Source organism: Epinephelus moara, chromosome 4 (genome assembly GCF_006386435.1).
Source record: "Epinephelus moara isolate mb chromosome 4, YSFRI_EMoa_1.0, whole genome shotgun sequence".
Taxonomy (NCBI): Eukaryota; Metazoa; Chordata; class Actinopteri; order Perciformes; family Serranidae; genus Epinephelus; species Epinephelus moara.
In genome coordinates, this window is record NC_065509.1 from 13463500 (window position 1) to 13485991 (window position 22492).

Sequence of the window (22492 nt, forward strand, 5' to 3'; positions counted from 1 at the left end):
ATGAACACTAAATTGCTCTCATCTGTCCTTTGAAGCTGTGTTTGTCGGGTGGAAGAAGTAGTGGAAGCTAGAATGTCCTTATTAGCAGAGGAATGTAGTGAGAGGGACTTCATACAGTGCCAGGGAGACAGGGGGAAAATGAGGGGAGACAAGTGTAAATAATGAGGTTGAAGTTATTTTTTTGAGGTTAATCATATCCCTCTGTCAGTCACATGTTCATGCTGTCTCTGTGGGTAGAGAACGTAAGGAAAAACGGCAACTAACTAGGACTTGTATTTGATTAAATATATGTGCAGTATGGGAAATAGGACCTGATAGAACCAGTTAAATACCATTTTTTTGAATCCGTAGTTTGACATTTTGTGAAAATAAACTTGTTCTCATTCTTGCTGACAAATGAGAAGGTCAATTTCATACTGTGTCAGTCAAATATAAAAGCTACAGCCAACAGTCAGTGAGCTCAGCCCAGTACAAAGACTGGAAACAGGCTAACATCTGGCCTGGTTCTGTCTGGGAGAAAAAAGTGCAGAACCTAAGGCTCACTAATTACCATTTTATATGTCATTTCTTTAATCTATACAAACACATTCGGACTGAGCCCCCCCCCCCTAAGCCTCATAACTCTGGGTTGCCAGCTTCAGGGACCTGGCTGCGGCGAGATTTTGACGCCATGGGCCTAATTACCCATATGCACACCAAATCACGTGCACATATATGGAATTATAAGCCATAGAGCTTGTGGTGGGCGCTGAGCAGGAGCATATCTAGGGTTCAAGGACACTGGAGGCTTAGCCCTGACCTTTGTGGGGAATCTGGGGGGTCTTCAGGAAAGTGTTTTTGACAAACACGCTCTATATTGATGCGAGCACTATGGCACCTCATGTCTCAATTATTGAAATGTTTACCTCAAAAACTTGTTTGCTTTCCAGATTGAATGTTAATGGTGATGTTAAAAGTTGTTAGTAATTAGCAGACCCAAACAGAACCTGCAGATTTTTTCTTTTCACAGTTTTCAGTTGTGGTCCAGAAGGAAAACCTGTGGGATGTCTATTTCCTTGTAATCTGATAGACAATATTCATTTGAAATAATCAAATCTGCGGAGCTAGGTACCCAAAGTTGATGAACGGATAACTGTAACTAAGTACATTTACTCAAGTACTGTAGTTGCCTGATAAGAGACAGAGTTGTCAGCTCATTAATCTTCCCCCTCAACGACACATGTGCTTGAATTCCACGTTGTTGTTAGTCCATTTTACGTCCACATTTATGCGTAGTCATGCTAACATACCTCTTTTGCCTGGGTTTTAAGAGTGCAGCAGAGCAAAGTAAAACAAACTATGTCAGGCGATATTGAGAAAACCTTGATAGAGGCATCTATCTTTATTATCGCGCTCACCATTGTTTTTACTCTTTATTGAACTTGAACTATATACTTGTACGACTTATACTAGATTTCCATTTTATGCTAATTTATACTTCAACTCCAATACATCTCAGAGGCAATTATTTTATTATCTAATTCACAACATTTATTTGACAGCTTTAGTTACAAGCTACTTTGAAGATTTAGATTATGAATACATCATATAAATCAACTAATAAATTATAATATTACAGATTAAACCACTCAGCAGTATATAAAGTAATAAGTTAGCCCCACTTTACAAGCTTCAATATTAATGTGATGAACACATTTATACATCAGTTATTATGATGAAATTATAGAGATTATTCTGAAATTGGCCATTCTGCCTTATAAGTACTCTGACTTTTGGAAATCCTGGAATATCTACAAGCAAACCATTTGCACTATACTGTACAGAAATATTTATGGCACACACTGTATATATTTGTTAATATTTTTCTTTTTTTTCTATTATATTTGTATTGATATATATTTTATTGCTATTTTTTTTATTGCTATTGTTGTTTCTTGTTGCACTGACTGGAGTGGCACTGTAATTTCGTTGTACACACAATGACAATAAAGGCTATTCTATTCTACTTTTGAACTTTTTAGGCTTATACCTTTGTACTTTTACTTAACTGAATATTTCTACAGTGTAGTATTGCAAGAGAGTGGTACCAGTCATCTCCTCTAACTCTCAACAAGAACACAAGAGTAATTAGGTGTAACCTTTTTTTCCAAAATGTCAAACTATTGCTTAAATGTGGCAAAAAAAGAGTTACACAAGAAAGATTTCTGGTCCTTGAACTAGAAAGAGGGAGCTTTTGTTAAACAAACCTCTGTGTAATTTCCACTGTGACACCAAGTGGCAAATATGGGATGACGCTTAACAGTAGCGCAACTAGATGAGTGAAAAAACATAACCATAAGGGTGACCTTTATTTCCAATGAATTCAATGTTCATCTGTAAGACAAAGAATACGTCATACACTGTAGTGATGACACCCTGGCTCACACTGTTAATGTTTTTCAAAATAAGTTCAACTTTTGTAATGGCACAGCACAATGTAAAGAGCTGGCTGTGGAGGGGGAATTCCACATGTCCAAAACCACAACAAGCGTGAAATTTTTGATACTGTTTGTGCAGAAAATAATTCATCCACAGCGACACATGGAGCCTAAAGCACTGCTGTGAAGAAATGTTTCCTTCAGCAAGCAATAACTTTGAGTCTTGTGCCATCTTTAATGTGGTTTTGTTGAAAATGTCACACTGTCATGAGGTTCAGAATTCAGTCTTCATTCATATCAAGTTATATTTGAAACACATTGTGATGACAGTTCACTGTATGTTTGTTTCACAATCAATAAGCTCTCTTATTTTTCATATATCTATATTGCACTGCTTATGTTTGTGCTTTAATGAGCTAATTTTGTGTAATTATTTTAGTTTTTTTTTTATCCTACACTGAGTTTTGTTAATGAAGCAGTGTACGTGTATGCAGTGTATTGCTACATTTTTTCCCCCTATAACCCGCATGAGTAAGAGTCAGATAAGTGACTATTCTGATCACAGGTGTCGCTTCCTCCAAGGTTTTCTCCTCAACTGTAGTTGCCAACTATAGAATTTTGATTTTAATTATGTCCAACGACCAATATCTTTTAAGTTGGAGGTTCCTGAAGCCAAATCTCAACAAATGGGGGTCCATGACCTAAAGTGTATCAATTAAGGGGCTCTTTACATGAAAAAGATTGAGAACCACAGTGCTAGCTAGCTAATTCCTGTCTCATTTGGCACATGGTTTTCTGTCAGGAATCCTTTTCCAGCAGATTTTTTTTTTCATTTTAACCCAAATCATGGTCTTTTCCTTCAACCTCTCCAAGCAAGGCTTTTCAGACATTAGCCCTGAGGACAAACTTCTCCCAACAGCTCTCATTTGTGGCCTGATGGACAATTAATTCATCAAATTCAATGCCACATAGTGGCTATTTTCCAAGCTACTGTAGCTGTCATATTTCATGGGATCTGTGCACTTTCCATGGGAACACAGCCGTCAAGACTTCATATGGAAGTGGGCATGGTTTCATTGCCGCCACTTCAGGGTATGCTTTGCAACAAGAGTGTTCCTTTGCGCTAATATAAGTAGCCTATTGCCTGAATATGTTTCTCAATTTTGTGAGAATCAAGCCTACTGCCAAGCACTGATTTAATGTCTCTAATTTCCTGCCTTGTGGAACTTGTGACTGTTTTCAAGACACAGCTTTACTGAATGAGAAACAGAGCTTCTTCCAATTTGTAAGAGGAACTGATGTGAAAGATCTCTTCTGAGATACAGCAGTTATCTCCGTAAACCTGCTTCTTGGAACTGGCCCCTGGCGCCTAATGTCTACTAGTCTAAAGCAATTATTTCAAAACAGGAAAAGTCTTGTAAGAGGTCATTGATAACATATTCGACTTGGTTTTCTTTTGATGCTGAAGAAAAACAAAAGACACAGAACCTGTAACATAACATTTCACTTTTGAAAGGCTGTTGCTAACAGACGATTGCTTATGTTGACTCCTGTCAAGAGTGCAACGCTCTCATACCACAGCTGTACTCTAAAGAGGATGGAATTTTTGAGCATCTGTAAAAGCAATGTTACACTGAAGTAGCTGACGTAACAAGAAATGTAAAGCACATTACATGAAACATTTACAGGAAAGGACAGCATGCCCTGACACCTGTTATAACAGCTCATCCTTTCCAAACAACCTACCTAAAGGGGACCTATTGTGCTCTTTTTCAGGTTCATACTTGTATTTTTGGTTTCTACTTGAATATGTTCAAATGCTTTAATGTTCAAAAAACACTGTGTGCAAGGACGACATTCACGTAACAAATGCAACATACAGATCTTGTACATTATGCATATGAACTGGGGGCTACCGTTTTAAAAGTATAATGACAGTGTCCCAGTGGCCTTCCAGCCCCTTATCAAAGTCTTTTAACAGGCAGGCTGCCCGTTCCATGTTTAATACGTCCAAGTATTCCTTCAGCCAAGAGTCCCTTGAGAAGCAGGCTGCTTTACGCTCCTTCCAGTATTAGTCTATTGGTGGATAGGCAAGCCAGTGTCCATAGGTGCTCAACAGTTACTCCAACATTATTGTCCAACTTCAGGCCCAGCAGGCATACTTTAGGGAAACTGACATTAAAAAACTCTGACACAAGAGATATCACTTCTGACCATAGTGTTTTAACAGATGGACAGTCCCAGAGTAAGTGAAATAGAGAACCTCTGTTGCCACAATCATGCCAGCATAAATCTTGATGTCCGTCATCCATCTTGGATGATCTTACAAGAATGATGTATGTTCTGCACAGAATTTTGTATTGTATGATCCTAAATCTCACACCTATGACGTATTTTGGAGCCGACCTCCAAAATATGTTCCACTGAGAGGCAGTGAAAGATGTTTTAAGATCATGCTCCCAAGCCAGCTGGACAGAAAAATATGTATTAGGGGCAGCTATGGACATTTTGTTATAGATGTCTGAGACCACACCTCTCACCACAGAGAAGCTGATCCCACTCCGGACTTGAGGCAGGAACCGCTCCCTCCTCACATTTCTTATTTAAAAAAGAAGATAATTGAGCATATGTTAAGAAGTGTGAGTCCATTGGTCTTCCGAATCTCAGCGTCTCTGCACTGTCATTACAGCTGGGAAATGACTCTGATGGAGTATGAAGGCGCTTTCTACTGTGAATATTCACCAATAAAAGCTTCAAAATCTTCACACGTTCCAGCAGGAATGTGATCCCAGATGTTAGCATGAAGCTGTATGTAGCAGTGCATGTAATACCCCCTTTGCACCAAGATTAGGTGGAATTTATATTTCTGCATCAAATTGACGCAGTACCTACGGCGTAGGCTCCAAATCGCCGACCCACTCATAGAAAAACAACTTTATATTGCTACACGAGGTCATAAACTCCACAGGGAACCTTTAATGTATTCATATACGTGTAAATATTGTCTCAGCAGCCATGAGACTGCGTCACTGTTGACCAGAAATTACCCGAAATACATGCACTGTACTTTGGTAAATAACTCAAACACATATGCTATAAAATAATATTTATTACAGCATACTCTCAACATTTAAGTACAGTATAATTCAAATCAACAGGGCCAATATTCACATTACATTTTATCTTCATTCTCAAATGACTTCTACATGTCCATAAAGAGAGTCACAAAGCTGCTCAGACCTTCCAGTACACAGTCCCCTTTACATGTAGCTAAAAGCAGTATGATGATGGCATAAATATACATGAGGAGTTATTAAGTGACATACTGCATGATCAGCTTATTTGAGCACTCTTAATACAGCGACAAAGGAAAATATTTTGTCCAAAACAGTTGTATAATACATAAATCTCTTTAGCTTCAGTGTGAGCAAACACCATGTCTGTTTCGTCAGCACAAATGTGGTTTTGAAAGAGGACACATTTGCTCATTAGTTTGATATAGAAAACTCAGAATATGTGAAGTTCCAACACTATGTCGTGGTCAAGAGAGCATAAAAATGGATTCATCTTGTGCTTGTATCATCAGTACGAGCGCTCACTACTGCCAGTGTTAAAAACTCTTACTCATTTTAGAATTCAGAGAATTGCAACGTGACCGTTTTCCCCAAATTACATTACTAAGAATACACAGTCCATGTATTGTCTGTCACTGAGTTCTTTCTCCTCATGTTTGACTTTTCAAAGAGCCAGATATAGTGTAATTTTTATTCATTTTTTTTTTTACAATGTGTTGCCATCACAAGATCTGTCACGAGTACGTGACTACGGAGTGCTTGCAGCTACCTCTGGCTACAGACGTCCTGACTCTGAGTTTATCGACGAGTATTAGGAACACATTTCTCCTCTCATGTCTCATTATGAGATTCTTCTTTAGCTCTCTTCTTCACAAATTATGTTGGTTAAACACATTAGAGGTCCTGAATTTTACCTGAATTATAGTTAATGGAAACAGTGTCTCTGAATAATTTCTACAACCACTACACAGTTAATGAAATGTAATCTCTACTAAAAACATTCAGTTCTTAAAAACATCCAGCTGTACAGGATTTATTTTTCCTTCCTAAAGCTTTTCTAACGGGTTAATTTTGGGAATGTTTTCCTTGGGCAGCTCTTAGAAATAATTATCAGACTAGTTTCCATCCGCAGCAACATCTTTGTAACATGACCACTCACTGATGAAGGTTAAATACTAGGAAATGATAAATGGACACCTCATGTTTAAAGGTTATACAAGCTTCACATGCTTTGTGATATTTTCGTAGAAAAATAGAGGCTACATTGTAAGAGACAGGTTAAGACTTGATACAAAATGGAAACACATCAGCATTGATACTGAACAAAAAAAAAAAAAAAAAAAAAGAAAAAAAAAAAAAAAAAAAGAAGTTCTAATAAATGACCTTCTCTGTGTAGCATGACGGAAATCATCTGGTGTTTGTCAGTGTTCTCGGACAACAGCTGGCCTCCACATGACTTGATGATTTCCCGATAAAAGATTTGCGCCGAGCGGCCCTCTGCATGACAGTGGGGCCCATTTTGCTCTGGTATGACGTCACCGGGGCACGTGGGTGTCGAGGAGCTCAGCGACAGCATGCAGCTGATTGCTTGGTAATCATCAGCTTTTGGTCGTGTCTACATGCAGAGGCACACTCGTGCATTTTTAAAAAATAACTCAGGGTCACAGTTTCCCTCTATCTCTCCCTGTGAGGTATCACAGCTTCAACAGGTAGCACTTATCAGAGCTGCTAGTCATACGTGAGGCACTAAGGCTAGATATAATCATAGGTCTGCAATCTGCATGTAAATAATCCTGTACATAAATCTACATGCAGCTTTAATAAACATTCTTTATAAATGTATTCACCATGTTGGTCCACTGAGAGACTTTCAGTCCTTTACACAAGCCTCAGTGTCGGATTATGAACTGATACATGTTGCCTTCATAAGTTTTCACACTTGGTATTACAGCCTGAACAAGTACAGCCTTGTTATTTCATTCAGCACTTTGGGTCCGTCCGTCTTTCAGTCTGCTACAAGTCTGGTAGAAGTGACTTCTACCACGCTCCATTTCTCCGTCCTCACTGTGCTCTGATTGGCGGTTTGTTGGCAGTGACAGCGCTGTTTCTCCATGTTGGGAGCTGATGGGAACAGGGGTTTGGCAAAGAAAAGGTGTGTGATGTGTGTTTATGAGGAGCTTGTGTATTTCTGACTGGAGCGGGAGCTGGAGCGGTCTAGTCCGTTCCCGTGACAGGAGCCCTTCCAGCGTCCCCCTGAACTTCGATCATCCAGTGAAGATGTTCTGTAGCACCAGCAGCACAGGCAAGACTGCGAGACAAGGAGACACACACACACACACACACACACACACACAGAGTTTTTTGCTTCATCTGTATTTTCCAATTTTTTACATATTTTTAGTGCTAGCCTGTGACCTCTTACCTGGAAGCAGTTTTTAAACTTCTGGCTGACAAAGTAGAGGGCAATTGGGTTAATGCAGGAGTTTAGGGAGGCCATGTTGATGCCGATGTAATCCATCACTAACAGGAAGCTGGTGGGGAAAAGGGCAAAGTTTAAGGCAAGGTCCACAGGAAGTCACAGAGCAGAGAACAATGGGCTCTTATGACGTTTGCAGTGGATTTACGTCGCTTATATGCGTGTCTACCTGAGCAGTTCACAGCGGTTGGGGTCATTTTGGTCGTAGATTGTTTTCTTCAGAATACGGCTGAGATGAAGGGGCAGCCAGCAGAGAGCGAAAATCAACACGAGGCAAAACACTGTCTTCGCTACTTCCCGCCGCTACACACACAGAAGACAAATATTGAAATTACTGAAAGCCTTTGTCTTTACAAGTCTTATGCTTACAGTGGATCTGAAGGAGCACAGCAGTCCTTTGCACATGTACCTGTTTCATGTGGTCGTTGAGTGCGATGCGCATGCCTTTTTTGCGACTGAGCATCTCGCAGGACATGAGTGTGTAGAAGATTGCTGTGCAGGCCAGTGGGAAGCAGAAATAGAAGCCAAACAGCCACCAGTCTTTAACATCCTGGTAGAACTGGAAAAATGAGAAAGCGTGAGTCAAAAAAAGCAACAGCAAATACAGTGTGACTGAAGTTTCTCACAGGTTTAGAATTAAAACGGTGTGGTATATAATCTTTTCTTTTTGCTCTGAACTTTTGCTCCGAAACACTTACTTTGAAAGCTGTTTTAAAAAAAATCTATTTCATAATAACACTGTGGAATCCCTGAGAGGCAAGTGAGAAAACAAAAATTGGTGATCCGTTTTTCAAGTCTGATCTAAATTGTTTTCTTTCCTGTGTTTATGTCTTAAAGGTCCAGTGTGTAAGGTTTGGGGGTGGATTAGTGGCATCTAGTGGTGAAAAATGCAGATTGCAACCAGTTGAAATTTCTTGTGGTTCGAATTCAGTGTTCATTGTTTAGGACATGCAGCTCTTTAGCCCCTTTTCCTCTAAAACATCACTAGCCTTGAGTCTTCCTAGCTAGGCTAGCTGTGGATTCCAAATCCATAAAAGAGACAGTCTCAGGGAAAAATATAGCCTGGTTCCAGACCATAGACCCCGCCCACTCAACTGAGTAGGCTTGCATCTCTGGTCTGGCATACTTCAATGAATTTGCGATTTATCTCGTCCAAACGATGGACGGACCAATGAACGCCGGGGGTCTAGCGATTAGCCAATCAGCGCCACGCTGATGTCAAGCTGTACGCCAGTGGGTAACTGGTGAGGATAGCAACAATGGCGACCGCTACAGATCCTACAGACCACATTAACGATGCTATCGAGGTATTTCGCCACTACTCGCGTTAATGGAGGACCAAATTAAGGAAGCTGCTAAACTGGATTTAACGGCGATGCAGCTGGGCGTGCACGACGACGGAGACATTTTAAACGGGCAATGCTCGCTTGTTTTCGGCACCCCCGAGGCATGGATACTAATGACGTCAGATTCTGGGTGAGTCGTTGATCTCTACTGATTGGTTAGGGAAAAATCAAATTCCCTCCCCCTTGTAAATCGCCTTCAATGGAAGCCATGTCAGACTGAAGGTTCTGGGAGCTTCAGTCTGACACTCAGGCTAGGAAAAATACAGAATTTGATTAGATTTTTTTGCTTTTATCAGCAATGCTGCAAAGTTCAAGTACCAAATAATCAAAAATAGCTCACTGCAAAGGAGCCACCTTGTGCTAAAACATACTAATGAATGCTCATTTAGATCTATTAGTAATGTTGATAGGCCAAAAATGGCTCTTTTGATAGTAAAGGTTGCTGACCCCGGGTTTAGGAGTTTTTTTTTTTCCAGGAACTGAATGATCTGCAGAGGATTCCTCCTCTCCAAAAACAAATGGACCAGGTGATTAAAACTGGTAAAATGGTAAAAAACACTGAATGCACTTTCACATGACAAATCAGTGTTTCTCCCATGTTTTTTGGCTCGTCACAGATGGGCTGCCAGCCAAGCACCTGCTAATGTACAGTATGATCACCAATAACGCAAAAACACAAATGGCCCTATATTCAGCCAGTGTTTGGTTTGTCCATTCTGGGCTACTGTTGTAACATGGTGGTGCAACATGGTGGACTCCATGGACGACAACCAGTTCGCTATGTAGATATAAACTGCTCATTCTAAGCTAACGAAAAACACAGTGGTTGTTATTTTCTGGTGACTATACACTGAGAAAAACATACTTATTATTTTATATAACATTTTTGCCGATATATCCCCCTTCACACTGGACCTTTAAAAACATGTGAAAAGGATTTGTCAGGATCATTTTTTAAGGTGTTTGTTGTTGTATGACTTTTCTCGCACAAGAAGATTAAGTGTAACACAACTCTATGTTCCACATAGGACTAAACACTTTCATGTTTTAGTTCAAGTGAGTTTTAATTTAAGGTTCATAAACTGTGTGTTAGCAAATCATTACTGTCATGTCTTTTGGCTAAAAATGTGTTTTAATTGGTGTTTGACTGCTGTTAGCATTAGCTATACTGATGTTAACTATTAGCCTGCTAGCTAGCAAGTGAAACATATTGTATTGCCTATCAGCAGCTACAACCTTAGTTAAGTTGACTGCATAGCTAACATAAATGCTTAACTATAAGTAAATGCAATGTTTTGCCTACTGTAAAATTAGTCATGGAAAAGACTTAATGGGCACTTCATTGCTTATGAGTGGAATGTTTTACCAATAAAGACATATGTGCCTTGTGTTTAGGGTGCATGGAGACATTTAAAATCTTCTGGATGAACACTAGAAATAAATCATGAAAAACAATCACCTGATCCAGGCAATTTTTTTTCCACTTTGAAATTTCCCCCCCAACTTGTTTGTACAGATGATTTCACTTTAACATCAGGAAATTTGGTACAAATATGCTAAATTAGTTTCAGATTTTGTTTTGGTTATGTACAAAGCTATTTTTTGACTTGAAATGTGGTTAAATGAATTAAAGTCATTTCCTCAAAGAAGTCCAAATAGTCCAAGTTCTTCTTAGGGTAATCCACCAGCTTAGGCTGAATTGTGTCTTTTTGCCAAAGACATCAAGCTTAATTTACAATTCACTGATTTAAAATGACACATGAAAAGACATCACGGCTTTATGCATCATTTCCACCATGTCTCGTTCTTCCTCCAGACCCTTGTGGCATAAATAAACTTGAAGTATCCACATATTGGAAATGTCTTTGTAATTTGTGTCTTGCTGTGCAGCTTTCTTAATGTACCATTAATGTTATGAGTCACATTCAAATGATTAATGCAGTGTATATGGATGGTATTATAGTACATTTTTTTGGAAAATTGAATTAGTTGTTGGCAAAGCTTGAAAAAGAAAGGAGAAATCATGATTAAAGAGACACACGAATAGTACCGCAGATGTCCAGACGCTATTTGTACTTAACTTAATATCAGGTGCAGGTTTAACAAAATCCATTATTTCTTAACCTTGCATTTAAAAGACAGATTAGATTAGAATAGATTAGATTAAATTAGATTAGATTAGATTACATAGAACTTTATTTATCCCAAAGGAAGTTCACATCAACATCAAATTACATATTTTTCCGCTCACCTGTAGTGCTATTCATCAGTCTAAACTGTTTCAGTGTGAGTTGCAGAGTGTTGGAGATACTGGCTGTAGAGAGAAATGAAATATAATGGAACACCAAAATAATACATTTGAAAAACTCAACAGCAGTGTCTCTTTTCAGAAATCATGACCCGGTTACTCAAGATAATCCACAGGAGCTATTTCCTTTTTATTGAACTACACCTGCCAACAATATCTCTGAGCAAAGGGAAGCGTGCATCTACTGCTAGTTCAGCTAGCACCACCAAGCTCGCTTAAGTCACATTTAAGTGAAAGAGGACACCATTAATGTTTACTGTCACAAGCTAGAGCCTCTCATCCATGAGTAGATGTACACTTCCTTCCGTGTGGTGATTTGGTTGGCAGGCTCAGTAATAGTTCCTGCTCACAACAAGGTCTGTGGATTAGCTTGAGTAACCAGATCATGATCTCTGAAGAAACTGCAGTTTTTCAAGCATATTTTTTGATGCTTAGAGCACCACAAGCTGAGTGCCATATAGTTATACTGGAGAGAAGGCAGACATCTCTACGGCTGATATCTCCAACACTCGGCACCTCGGACCAAAACAATCTAGACTGATAAACAGCACTACAGGTAAGAGGAAAAAAAAGTAGTTTTGATTTTGGGTGAACTGTCCCTTTAATAGAAAGCAATAAATTCGTGTGCGGCTCATTCTGACCATATGCATGTATGAAAACAACAACATAACATGTAATCCTTATTTCTGCAAGATGAAAGTATCCAGGTGCTTGAGTTTATGATGCTGTTAAAATTAAGTGGCTACCTTCATAAAGCTGGTGGTCTGTTCTGGATGCAGCAGACACACACGCAGCTTGTTGCCTCTGTACGGCATCTCCAGCATGTCAAACGCCAGCGCCTCGGGGACTGCGAGCACCACAGCAAGCAGCCAGATCAGAGTCACCTCCACTGCTTTCCACAGAGGGATCCCCATCCCCTTCACCCTGCTCCATGAAGTCACTGCATGGTAGCTTTGCAAACACAGATGTACGCATTAGCTGCTTTCAGCACCAATATTTGTCGTGTGTGTGTGTAAAGAAGAAGTCTACATACCGGTCAATACTGAGAGCACACAGGCTGAGGACGGTGATTCCAACTGAAGCTTTCTGGATGAACGGCAACAGCTTACAGACGTACACGCCAAACGGCCAGTCCTCGGCAATTAGCTGCGGAGAGAAACAATGGGGGAGGCAGACAGAGAAGAAAGACGTTTGTAGTGAGAGAAATTTAAGAAGTGTCCCCTGTGAACACAAACAGACAGGTTGAGGTTCATGTAGGGGTCCTCATGTCTTCTGTTATTACTGCAGTCAAAGTCAACAATTCCTCCACACTGCTAGTCCTTCTCCCAGGGGTTATAAAATCAGTTCAGCATCAGGACAGCGTCTTTAACAGCAAATCAAGCTACATATTTTATCATTATGGGCTGCTTTGTACTTTTTAGCTTAAAGAAATCTACAGCCATCATCTCTACGCTGTGTCACAAATACCTGAAATGCCTAACCATACTATTAGTCATATTTGCCTGGATAAAATACAGCGCAACACTCCAGCTTCATTCACTTAAACTAAATCCTATCAGATTTGGGAAATAAAACCAGTTTCACATGTTCTTTTCTGCTTTGTTTTTGTAACTTCTCACTGGCAAACAGGTGTGGTTACAGTGTGGGCTGAACATTTTGGCAGGGACAGCTTTTGCACCCAAGCTCAGCGGATGTTTTAGCGTCACACACACCAGGCAAGTGAGAAAAACAAAGACCAAGTTTTTCTTCAAGTTATCCCCAACTGCTTTTATTGAGTCTTTTTTCTTCAGTTTGAATGGTCCCTTGTATTCTCAGTGGATTCTATACTGAACAAGGGAAATAAACAAAACCACACAAAACACACTAAATGTAGGGAGAAACCACAACAATATAGAAGTAAATAAACCTCAGCTACACTCATGATGTACCAAACAATGCATTGCAAATGGCTCATTGGTAACTGGGAATAGTGCAGAGCAGGGAAATTGCTTTAAAGTCATGCTAAATTTGACACACACCAAGCTATGCGTAATAAATCCAGTTCATTTGAAGATGTGTTTCTTACCATATGATACCCAGCAAACAAAAAGGCTCAATTCAAAATATGCAACATAATTATCACCTCGGAGAAGACTTTGAACTACAGGTCTGGTAGAGATCATCAGTCACATATGAGAAACACCAGACTAGAGCTGGACAATTGACGTTATAATTATACTGTAAGAAGAGACTTGATGTTGCCTTAGACTTTGTTTGTTGCAACATGGTAAGTGTCGTCTTTTCCTGTTTTTAAAGGCTTCATTAGTTAAGTGATGCCATTTTCTGAACTAATCAGACTGTTCTAGCTGTTCTATTATTTGCCTTTACCCACTTAGTCATTATATCCACATTACTGATGATAATGTATCAAAAATCTCATTGACTCATAAGCCCTTTTTAAACAGGAGTTGTGCAAATTTGCAGGAAAGCCCAATCAGTCCTTTTTCAGCATTGGCAGTATAAAAACAAAATCGGGGAGTGCAGCAAAATGCCGCCTACCTACTTTTGTTTATACAGAATGTGCCTTTTTCATGGCAATGGGGGGCGTGAGCAAGTAACAACACGTGTAGCTCAGCGTGTGACGTAACCAGTGACGTGGGAGGGAAGCCGCGACTAGTCAGTCCTTCTGAAATTCTCTCCTAAATTGGCCCGTTCTTCACCGTCCCCGTCATCTGACGGTTAATGGCCTCTTCATTTGCGAGGACAAGGACATCTGACGGTTAATGGCCTCTTCATTTGCGAGGACAAGGAGGGCGCACAATTCTTTGTATTCCCAGTTGTTTATCTTTACAGTGTCTGTCAGGTTTGCGTTTCCCTCTTGCTACTAGCTGCTCGCTAATTCCTGCTATCAGCTATTTCCTCTTTATCCACCGCCAGTGAGTCGCACATGCGGCGTCATCAACAGCTCCTCCCACAAGTCTTCAACAGCCCCTCCCGTTGCGGAAGGCCACCTCGGTCTGTTTAAACTAAAAGGGTTCCGCCAATATGACTATCCTATGAGGTGGAAAATTGGGCACCTTGGATCAACTTGCCAATCCGGCTCTGTGTGTCTAAACGCTCGCAGGTTGCTTGCTGCTACCATATATACGCGTATATGGTATGACGCATATACAGTTTCAAACCGCTGCAACCCTAATTCAGTGTAAGTATTTTGTAAAAACACCAATAGTCAACCCTACAATATTATTACAATATCGATATCAAGGTATTTGGTAAAAAAAAAATTGTGATATTTGATTTTCTCTATATTGCTCAGCCCTACCAGACAGATAGACAGACGGACACGGAGGATAAATGTGGTCACCTTGTACACATTGATGGGGATGGCGATGATGATATAAAGCAGGTCCCCCAGAGCCAGGCTGCCGATCAGGACGTTGGGTCCGTTCCTCATACACTTGTTCTTGTATATGATCCGCAGCAGCGTTGAGTTGCCGATGATCCCCACCACAAAGATCAAGCAGGATACGATGGTGTTCACGTACTTGAAAGCATGCTTGATCTCTGTGCGCTTGATGCACATGGGAGGGAAGGAGCCCCGCGGACGGGCTGGCTGCAGGGGCGGACGCGGGATGGAGGCGTTGTTCTTTGAGGGTTCTGAAGCTTCGGGGGTGCTCTGAGTGTCCCGGACGAACCGAGAGGCTCCGACCTCGGCGGCCATCAGGAGACACAGCAGAACGGCGACAGCCCTCATCCTCGTACACACACAGCACGACATTCGCTCACAGAAAGGCACTCAGCAGTCTTAATATACACACTTCAAGGCTCACACACACATGTTCACAGACATCCACACATTGGGCTTTGCTCCGTGCCTGGCGTGGGTCTGAATCAGAGCGTGTTTGTCCTGCAGAGAAAGAAGATAAACTATCAGCATTCAAACAGTTGCATGTACAGTATATCTCACTATGTATCAGACAGATTGATATCAAGTTTGTAAAGACTTTCACATCTGTAGAGTTACAACCGGTCTTATGTTTGGTGATGAACTAAGGGCAAAGGCATCCGCTGCCTGGGATCAGGCTCAGTTTACTTGAGCCTTTGACTCTTTGTCTGCATTCATGTAAATGTTCAAAGCAAATCCACAGTCTAAGTGTGGATAACTAGGGCTGATCCAAATCTTATTTCTTAATATTTGAAGCTTCTACAATAGCTTGAAAAATATTAATATTCTGTACCATTTTTAGTACCACAGGGAAAACTGACATTGGGTGCATAAAATAATTTTTTTTTTTTACAAAAAGATAAATATAGCAAGGCTATAAAATGACAACAAAGACTTTTCTTTTCTTGGTTAATATCAGAAAACAGCAGAATGACTATAGTTAACACTAACGAAAACACAGCTCAAGAAAGCACAGCTGGTACTGGTGTATCAATACTGTGGTTATGGAGGACTGAAACAGTTTCAAATATTCAGAATCAAAATGTATCTAAATTTTTTACAATACAAGTCTGTTGTGATATTTTGTGTCATCATCCTCACCCTGAAAAAAATCCTCAAGCAAATTGCTCAAATTGAAAGTAATTAAGCTTTTTTTTTTTTTTTTTTAAATGAATATAACTTTTTTTCCAAACAAAAGTGGAAAAACAACAGGCACATCTTACCCTGTATGAGGGTGGGTGCTGGACCAAAAAACTTAACATGTAAAAACAAGTAAGGTCCGCACCCCAAAAAAGCTCCAATCAAGTGTGATTTATTTATAGCATGATGTTTCGAGCCATATCGGCTCTTCCTCAGATGCTTACATCTATAACTTTTTTTCCAACATAAACATGTAGGCAGCCGGCTAATCCAGTAAGAGCATAAAATAATTATGAAATAATAATCATATCCTTAGACTTAAAGCAACATTTGACAATGACAATAAAATAAATCAAAACATTTAAAATTGTTTGCCTTTTTAAAAACTCCAAATCTGAACTCTCTGGTGCAGATGTTCAGTGCGACTGACACCTATTGTGCAAAGGACAGGGGTTGCATCTCTAAATGTTGTTTTTGAAAGGCTAAATGCCATCAATTATGGACTGAAACACGATATTTTGTTAGATAAATAGGAATTTTGGAATTAAATACAAATATCTTTTTCCAATAAAATTTGACTTTTGAACTTTACAGCCATCTGGAGCACGGTTGCAGCTGCATACTGGTTTCAAGGTTTACTGTGGTATTAACACTGATGATTATTATACATCTGCTTACCTATGGTATTGAAACAGAGTGAAACGGACAGAGAAGCTCACCTTTATTTTTATTTTTTTCAAAAGGGAGTTTTTTTTACACATAGCCTACTTCCATTTAAAAATGGTTTCAAGTTTCAATTATTTCAGTTTTTAATTATAATAAAGCATTGTTCCAATAAAAGAAACATTTGAAGGTCATTGTACCTGATAATAATAGTTTTAAACCATATACTATTAGAGTTATTTTTAAACATTTACACCATTGCAACCCTAGAATAACTAGACATGAAAAGAAAAGGCTGCGCAACATGTGAATGCTGATTTAGAATTGAAATGTCAATGCCATGAATGAAGCTTTGAAGCTTCAAACTCTTCAGTACAGCCCTATTGAAAACACAGTTAATTCAGAAAATGCATGATCCTCAGTCATTGCTTGTGAAACAAAAGGTGCAAAATTCATGTGGATTCTGATATTTCTAAAATTCCATTAAATAGTATAATAAGAGTGTATGTGTATAAAATGTATGTCATTACAGCACAGACCATTCTGTGTCATGGAAAACTAAAATAAAGGAGAGGGGTGAAATGAACAGAGAGGAGAGCATGAAACAAAACAGACAAATGGAGTGGTGATAACTGAGGTTATAGGTTACATGAGGAACAGCAGTTCTGTGTGTCGACTGTGTGTGACATAGAAACTTTCTTTCTCTCACAGAGGACCCTCGCTCAGCTCTGAGCCTCTCAAGCATCATGTGTACCCCCCAGAATGCCTCGGGGCATCTCTCTGGATAAATGGGCTGATTGATGATGGAGGCAATAACTGAAGAGACACGCTATCAGGGCGCATAATCTCACACACATGCACAATCTCTCCATCTGTGCGCCGCAGATGTGCAAACCTCTTGACACCATGGTTTGGGAAGGCAAAGGCTTTGTGGACAAATGTTTTACTTTTTTAATGAATTCAGAACATGCTTACATTTAGAAGATTTCATGCATCACCGCTTCCATACCGTACAAACACACACACGCACACACACACACACACACACATACTCAAACACAACTGGCATTCATAACTGCGTTCGGCTCAAAAACACAGAGGCTTGTTCTGTTCACACACACACAAAGACACAAAGTCACATGGATGAACTTACAGTTCATATCAGTTTTGAAAAATTTGTCCTCACATCCGAATAATGCCTTTATGTTGTATAATGTGGAACCTCATTAGGCCCTATCAGAACAGGACTGTCTAATCTAATTGGAAAGATGAGTTTTAATCAGGCTGATCCTCTTAACCTCACAGATACGACTCAACAAACCATCTCCCACCTTTAGCTCTGCTGGCTTCACTTCTTAGAAGGAAAGTGACGGAAAGTTGGCAAGCAGCAGGGTGAAAGTGGAAGGGGAATTAACGGTCATGTGTGTTTGTGTGTAAGAGGAGAGGCCGGGAAGAGGAGCATGAAAAATGAGAGAAAGGTGTTCAAAAAGTGCATCAAAAAGAATAGAAAAAAACCTCCACAGAAATGCAGGAACAGATTGGCAAGAAAAGAGGCAAAGATTGAGATGAATGAGCTACTGCACCGTTTAGAAGGACAATGGGAGGAAAAAGGAAAGCACAGGAAAAGTCCGAAAAGGAGAGAGAGTGAGAGCTGATGCCCAAGAGGGCAAACAATGACTGTAGTGAAGTGACTTCTATTCAAATAGAAAAATTGAGAAACAAATGTCCAGTATTTAGTAGGAAAAAAAGTGACTTTGATCCTGAACTTGCTGCTCACTGCTTGATAAATTGATGGAGTGCAACACCATAAAAAACACATCGATTTTCTGCAGCTGTCTGCACCAAAGTTTAACACATTCGTGCATCTGTTTAGTTGCACTGGTAGAAGTACTTAGATCCTGTTAAGTAAAAGTACCAATGCCAGATTGTTCAACATGTACTACATTACAAGTCCTCTATTTAAAATCATAACCAAGTACAGAAACCTAACTTAAACTACTATTAATATTACAGTTCAGCAGTTTACTCCAGTGGCTCCAAACCTCTGGGTCGGGTCCCTTCAAAGGGTCACAAGATAAATCTGAGAGGTCCTGCGATTTTTCTCTTGTTGTTTCATTCCCTGTGAAATATGGGATGAATTAACCTCTTTGGAGCTTTAAACTTCTCACATAATTTCATTCAAACAGTAAATGAAACCATATGAGTAGTTTAGCAGGAAAACGTCTCTTTGGTGAAGCTGATAACGACTTATAGACATCTGAAACAAGACAGCGGGCCCCAACTACAAACCGAGTGTGAATGGTTACAGGCCAGAGAGACTGGAAAGCACATGTTTTAACTTTAAGAATATAATGTAATTGTTATGTATCTTCGATGCAAAACCATGATCGGAAAAGCAACTACAGCTGTAGGGTAAAAACTACAATATTTCTCTCTGAAATATAGTGTAGTAGAAGTGTAAAGTAATACTCACGTAAAGTACAATTACCTCAAAACTGTGGTACAAGTACAGTGCTTGAGTAGATGAGTAATACAGAAATATGACTCAGACTATGATCCAGGACACAACTGCACAAACAACTGTAAAATCTACTGCAATCAGTGAGTCCTGCACATGAAGCTTGTGGTGTTTTTGGTGAAAATGAGTCACAGAGGTGTTAATTCAACTCTGTGGTCATTTTTGAGCCTGTAGCTTTTTTTGGTATTGTAGCCTATTGACTTTGCAAAGTGTTCCTGTTATTTTGTCCTACCTCCGTCTCCAGTTTGGAATAACAGGAACACCATATGGTCAAAACAGGAATGCTGCATTTTAACGCAAACACCGACACACATGCCATCACAGTGTTGTTTATTAAGATAGGAAATTAGTTTCAGCTCCAATTATTTCAAATATACGGTTGTAAGTTTATAGCCTCATTTTCAATTCTTTGCGAAGGTGTGAAATATTGTTTTCCTGCCAGGTTCCTAGAGTTTAGTTGTCTCTGCTGAGAAGAGAGCTAATAAATCCAGTCTATATAACATGACAGGTCAGTTAATTGGACTTTGTTACATTCTTTTGATTTAAATATGTTATTGTTGAGGCAACAATACACACTCCCATCATGCCCATATATCACGCTGCATGACGCCAACACATAAACTGCACGTAGCAGATTGTGAAATCAAAAAAGTGTGTGAACTGTGTGACTGCTATGGATACATCAGCACTATCAGACTGTGATAATTCAAGTTGCAACAAAGCGGGCCTTTACTTTCATCTGCATAACAGCATGAAACTGATATTGCCACATTATGAGAACATCTCTGAGGCCTTCCAGTCTCACACGTCGACTTTTAATAAGTAATAAATCACTCAACGGGTCCAGAAGAAAGGACACAATAAGTTTTAATGGAAGTAAAAATGAAAGGGTAACACTTTGTAGTAATGGTGCAAATCATATGAAAGCTAAACTAATGCATGACTCATGATGATTTTATGCATGAATTAATGCAGCATGTATCATAAATTTCTGCTCACCACTAACAGATGATTAAGTCACTATGACTTCATGTGATTAAAAAGCACTTAAAGGATCTTGAATTAAGGAGTGTTAATTCACAGTTACTTCATACATTAAATGATGTGCGACCACATTTGCTGGGTAGAAAAGTTCATTTCAGGCCCATGCATTTGCTCAGCCTCTCTGTAGCAGAGCAGTACCTCCTCTCATAGAAATATGGAGCTTTTTTTAGTGCATTACTTCTTTCAGTAACAAACAACTATAAGAAGAATTAAAATAAACTCAAGTTACACCCTCTGGGTTGTGGCATGTGGCATAAATACTATGCGGTCATGTAGAAACATGTAATTGACCAGTGTGAAAACTAAAAGAACAGATATTGTTCTGCTTTCAGAGAGGCTGAGCAAATGTATGGGTGAGGTATTGAATAATGTATGAAGTAAATGTGTATTAACACTCCTTATCAGATTATTTGTTAAGTGTGCACTAATCACATAAAGTGGAAGTGACTTGATCATGTGAGGGTCCAAGGACAGAGAGCCCTCTGAGGCAAACTGAGATTTGTGATTTTCGGTTATATAAATAAGAGTGAATTCAATTGACTAATTTGTTAATGGTGAGCAACAGGAGCTCATTATATATACTCACTTAATTTATACAATACATCATCATGGGTCATGCATCACTTGACAATATTTGTACCATTATTATTAAGTGTTAGCGATGAAATACTTCGGTGAGTAACAAAACAACAACATGCAAAATAATTCTGCTGAAAATGTAAAATGGTTCACGAAGTCTGAAGGACACCAGTTTATAAAATCATCAGTCCTATAATTAAACTGACTAAATTCACAGACAGGAATTCACATTCACACGACAAAGGTAAACTACAATAAGACAGAGAGCAACGCCTTTCATCCAAAATAAAAGTTTTCCAAAGTGCGCAACTACAGCCCAGAAGTCATCCAAAGAGGCGCAGTATTTAGTCATGTGGCTCCAGGCTCCTTCTGCGCAAAGTGCGCTGAAACCACTCCTTTGCGTCTTACAGTTAAACTCCGTGATTTATCACATCAAGGTCGACTAAACTTACCGCGGTGTTATGGTGTGGTCAAGACCAAAGTTTCCCGGATCAATATTCCAGCAGAGTTCCACAGACTGTCCCGACGCTTAACGAGTAATTAGGATTTCTTCAGTGAGTTCCAGCAGGGAAAGTTCACGGTGTGTCCGCTCCTTCTGCGCTCTGACGCACCGTGGGACGTTGCAGGCTTATATAGCCGCGAGCCTGGAGGCTGCAGACACAGCCAATCATATTACAGACACGAGCATCCTTCCCTCTCTGCAGTCAAGACGCGACTAACGCGCACACATTAACTTTTATACTTTTCCTTAACATGCGCAACGCCTCATCGGTTTCACTTTTTCCAGCCCTGAAACAACAGTTAAAGACTTCTTTTGATTGAGGGGCTGATGCCGTGTAAATAGTGTAGCTGCACACTAGAGATGAAAGAGGACTTGTTTTCTATGATTTGCTGTAAACTTCAGTAGAGGTCTGCTGTCATGGGAATGGTTCAGCCTCCAGGGTCCCCACCCCCCCTAACGATCACTTCAAAACACAAGATGCACAAACTGCCTAACATCTGCCTCCTGCACACACTCACCAAGATGACTCAGTTGCTTAGGACATGTGATTTTTTTCCATTGACAAACATTTTTCAACACATTTATAACTATATACACTGGTGTAGATTTTTTGGGCAAGGGACACAGGTCCACCTCCACTGCATATGTTCTCCCAAAGAAAAACATGGAAGAAGCAGAGGATTTATTTGTAATACCTTTACACCATAAACTAATGAAGAACAGGCACAAATTGGTGCATATAATTCACCAGAATGCAGAATGTTTCATGCTTAAAATGTTCTTGTAAGACACCTTAACCCCTCATGTCATATGTGTCCCCCCAACGGTAAAGTGAACCCTTCACCCTTGTTACTTTTGTAACCATAATTACTCAACACATTATATGTTTGGGTTATTTTTATTACTTAAATGGGAACATTATTAATATTTAAGCAATAATAGATTCAGCATTATTGAGTTACTGGTAAATTATTATTTCATTGTCATTCATAGTAGTTTGT

The 22492-nt window shown here is 39.6% G+C and overlaps 1 protein-coding gene across 1 annotated transcript; it reads right to left on the reverse strand.

The window, feature by feature from the left end:
- Positions 1-5508: 5508 nt before the first annotated feature.
- Positions 5509-21676, reverse strand: LOC126389199 (endothelin receptor type B-like). The gene is made up of 8 exons (XM_050042755.1): positions 21442-21676; positions 14965-15507; positions 12655-12767; positions 12368-12572; positions 8377-8526; positions 8137-8270; positions 7914-8022; positions 5509-7799 (listed from the first exon to the last, which is right to left on the reverse strand). The coding sequence occupies exons 2-8, from the start codon at positions 15376-15378 to the stop codon at positions 7659-7661; spliced, it is 1266 nt and encodes a 421-aa protein (XP_049898712.1). The 5' UTR covers positions 15379-15507; positions 21442-21676; the 3' UTR covers positions 5509-7658.
- Positions 21677-22492: the final 816 nt, after the last annotated feature.

Coding starts and splice junctions, on each gene's coding strand:
- LOC126389199 (XM_050042755.1), bottom strand. CDS start 15,378: ATGTCGTGCTGTGTGTGTACGAGGATGAGGGCTGTCGCCGTTCTGCTG. Junction 12,768..14,964: donor TCCCCATCAATGTGTACAAG/GTGACCACATTT, acceptor TTCTCTCCGCAG/CTAATTGCCGAGGACTGGCC. Junction 8,023..8,136: donor AACCGCTGTGAACTGCTCAG/GTAGACACGCAT, acceptor TTTCCCCACCAG/CTTCCTGTTAGTGATGGATT.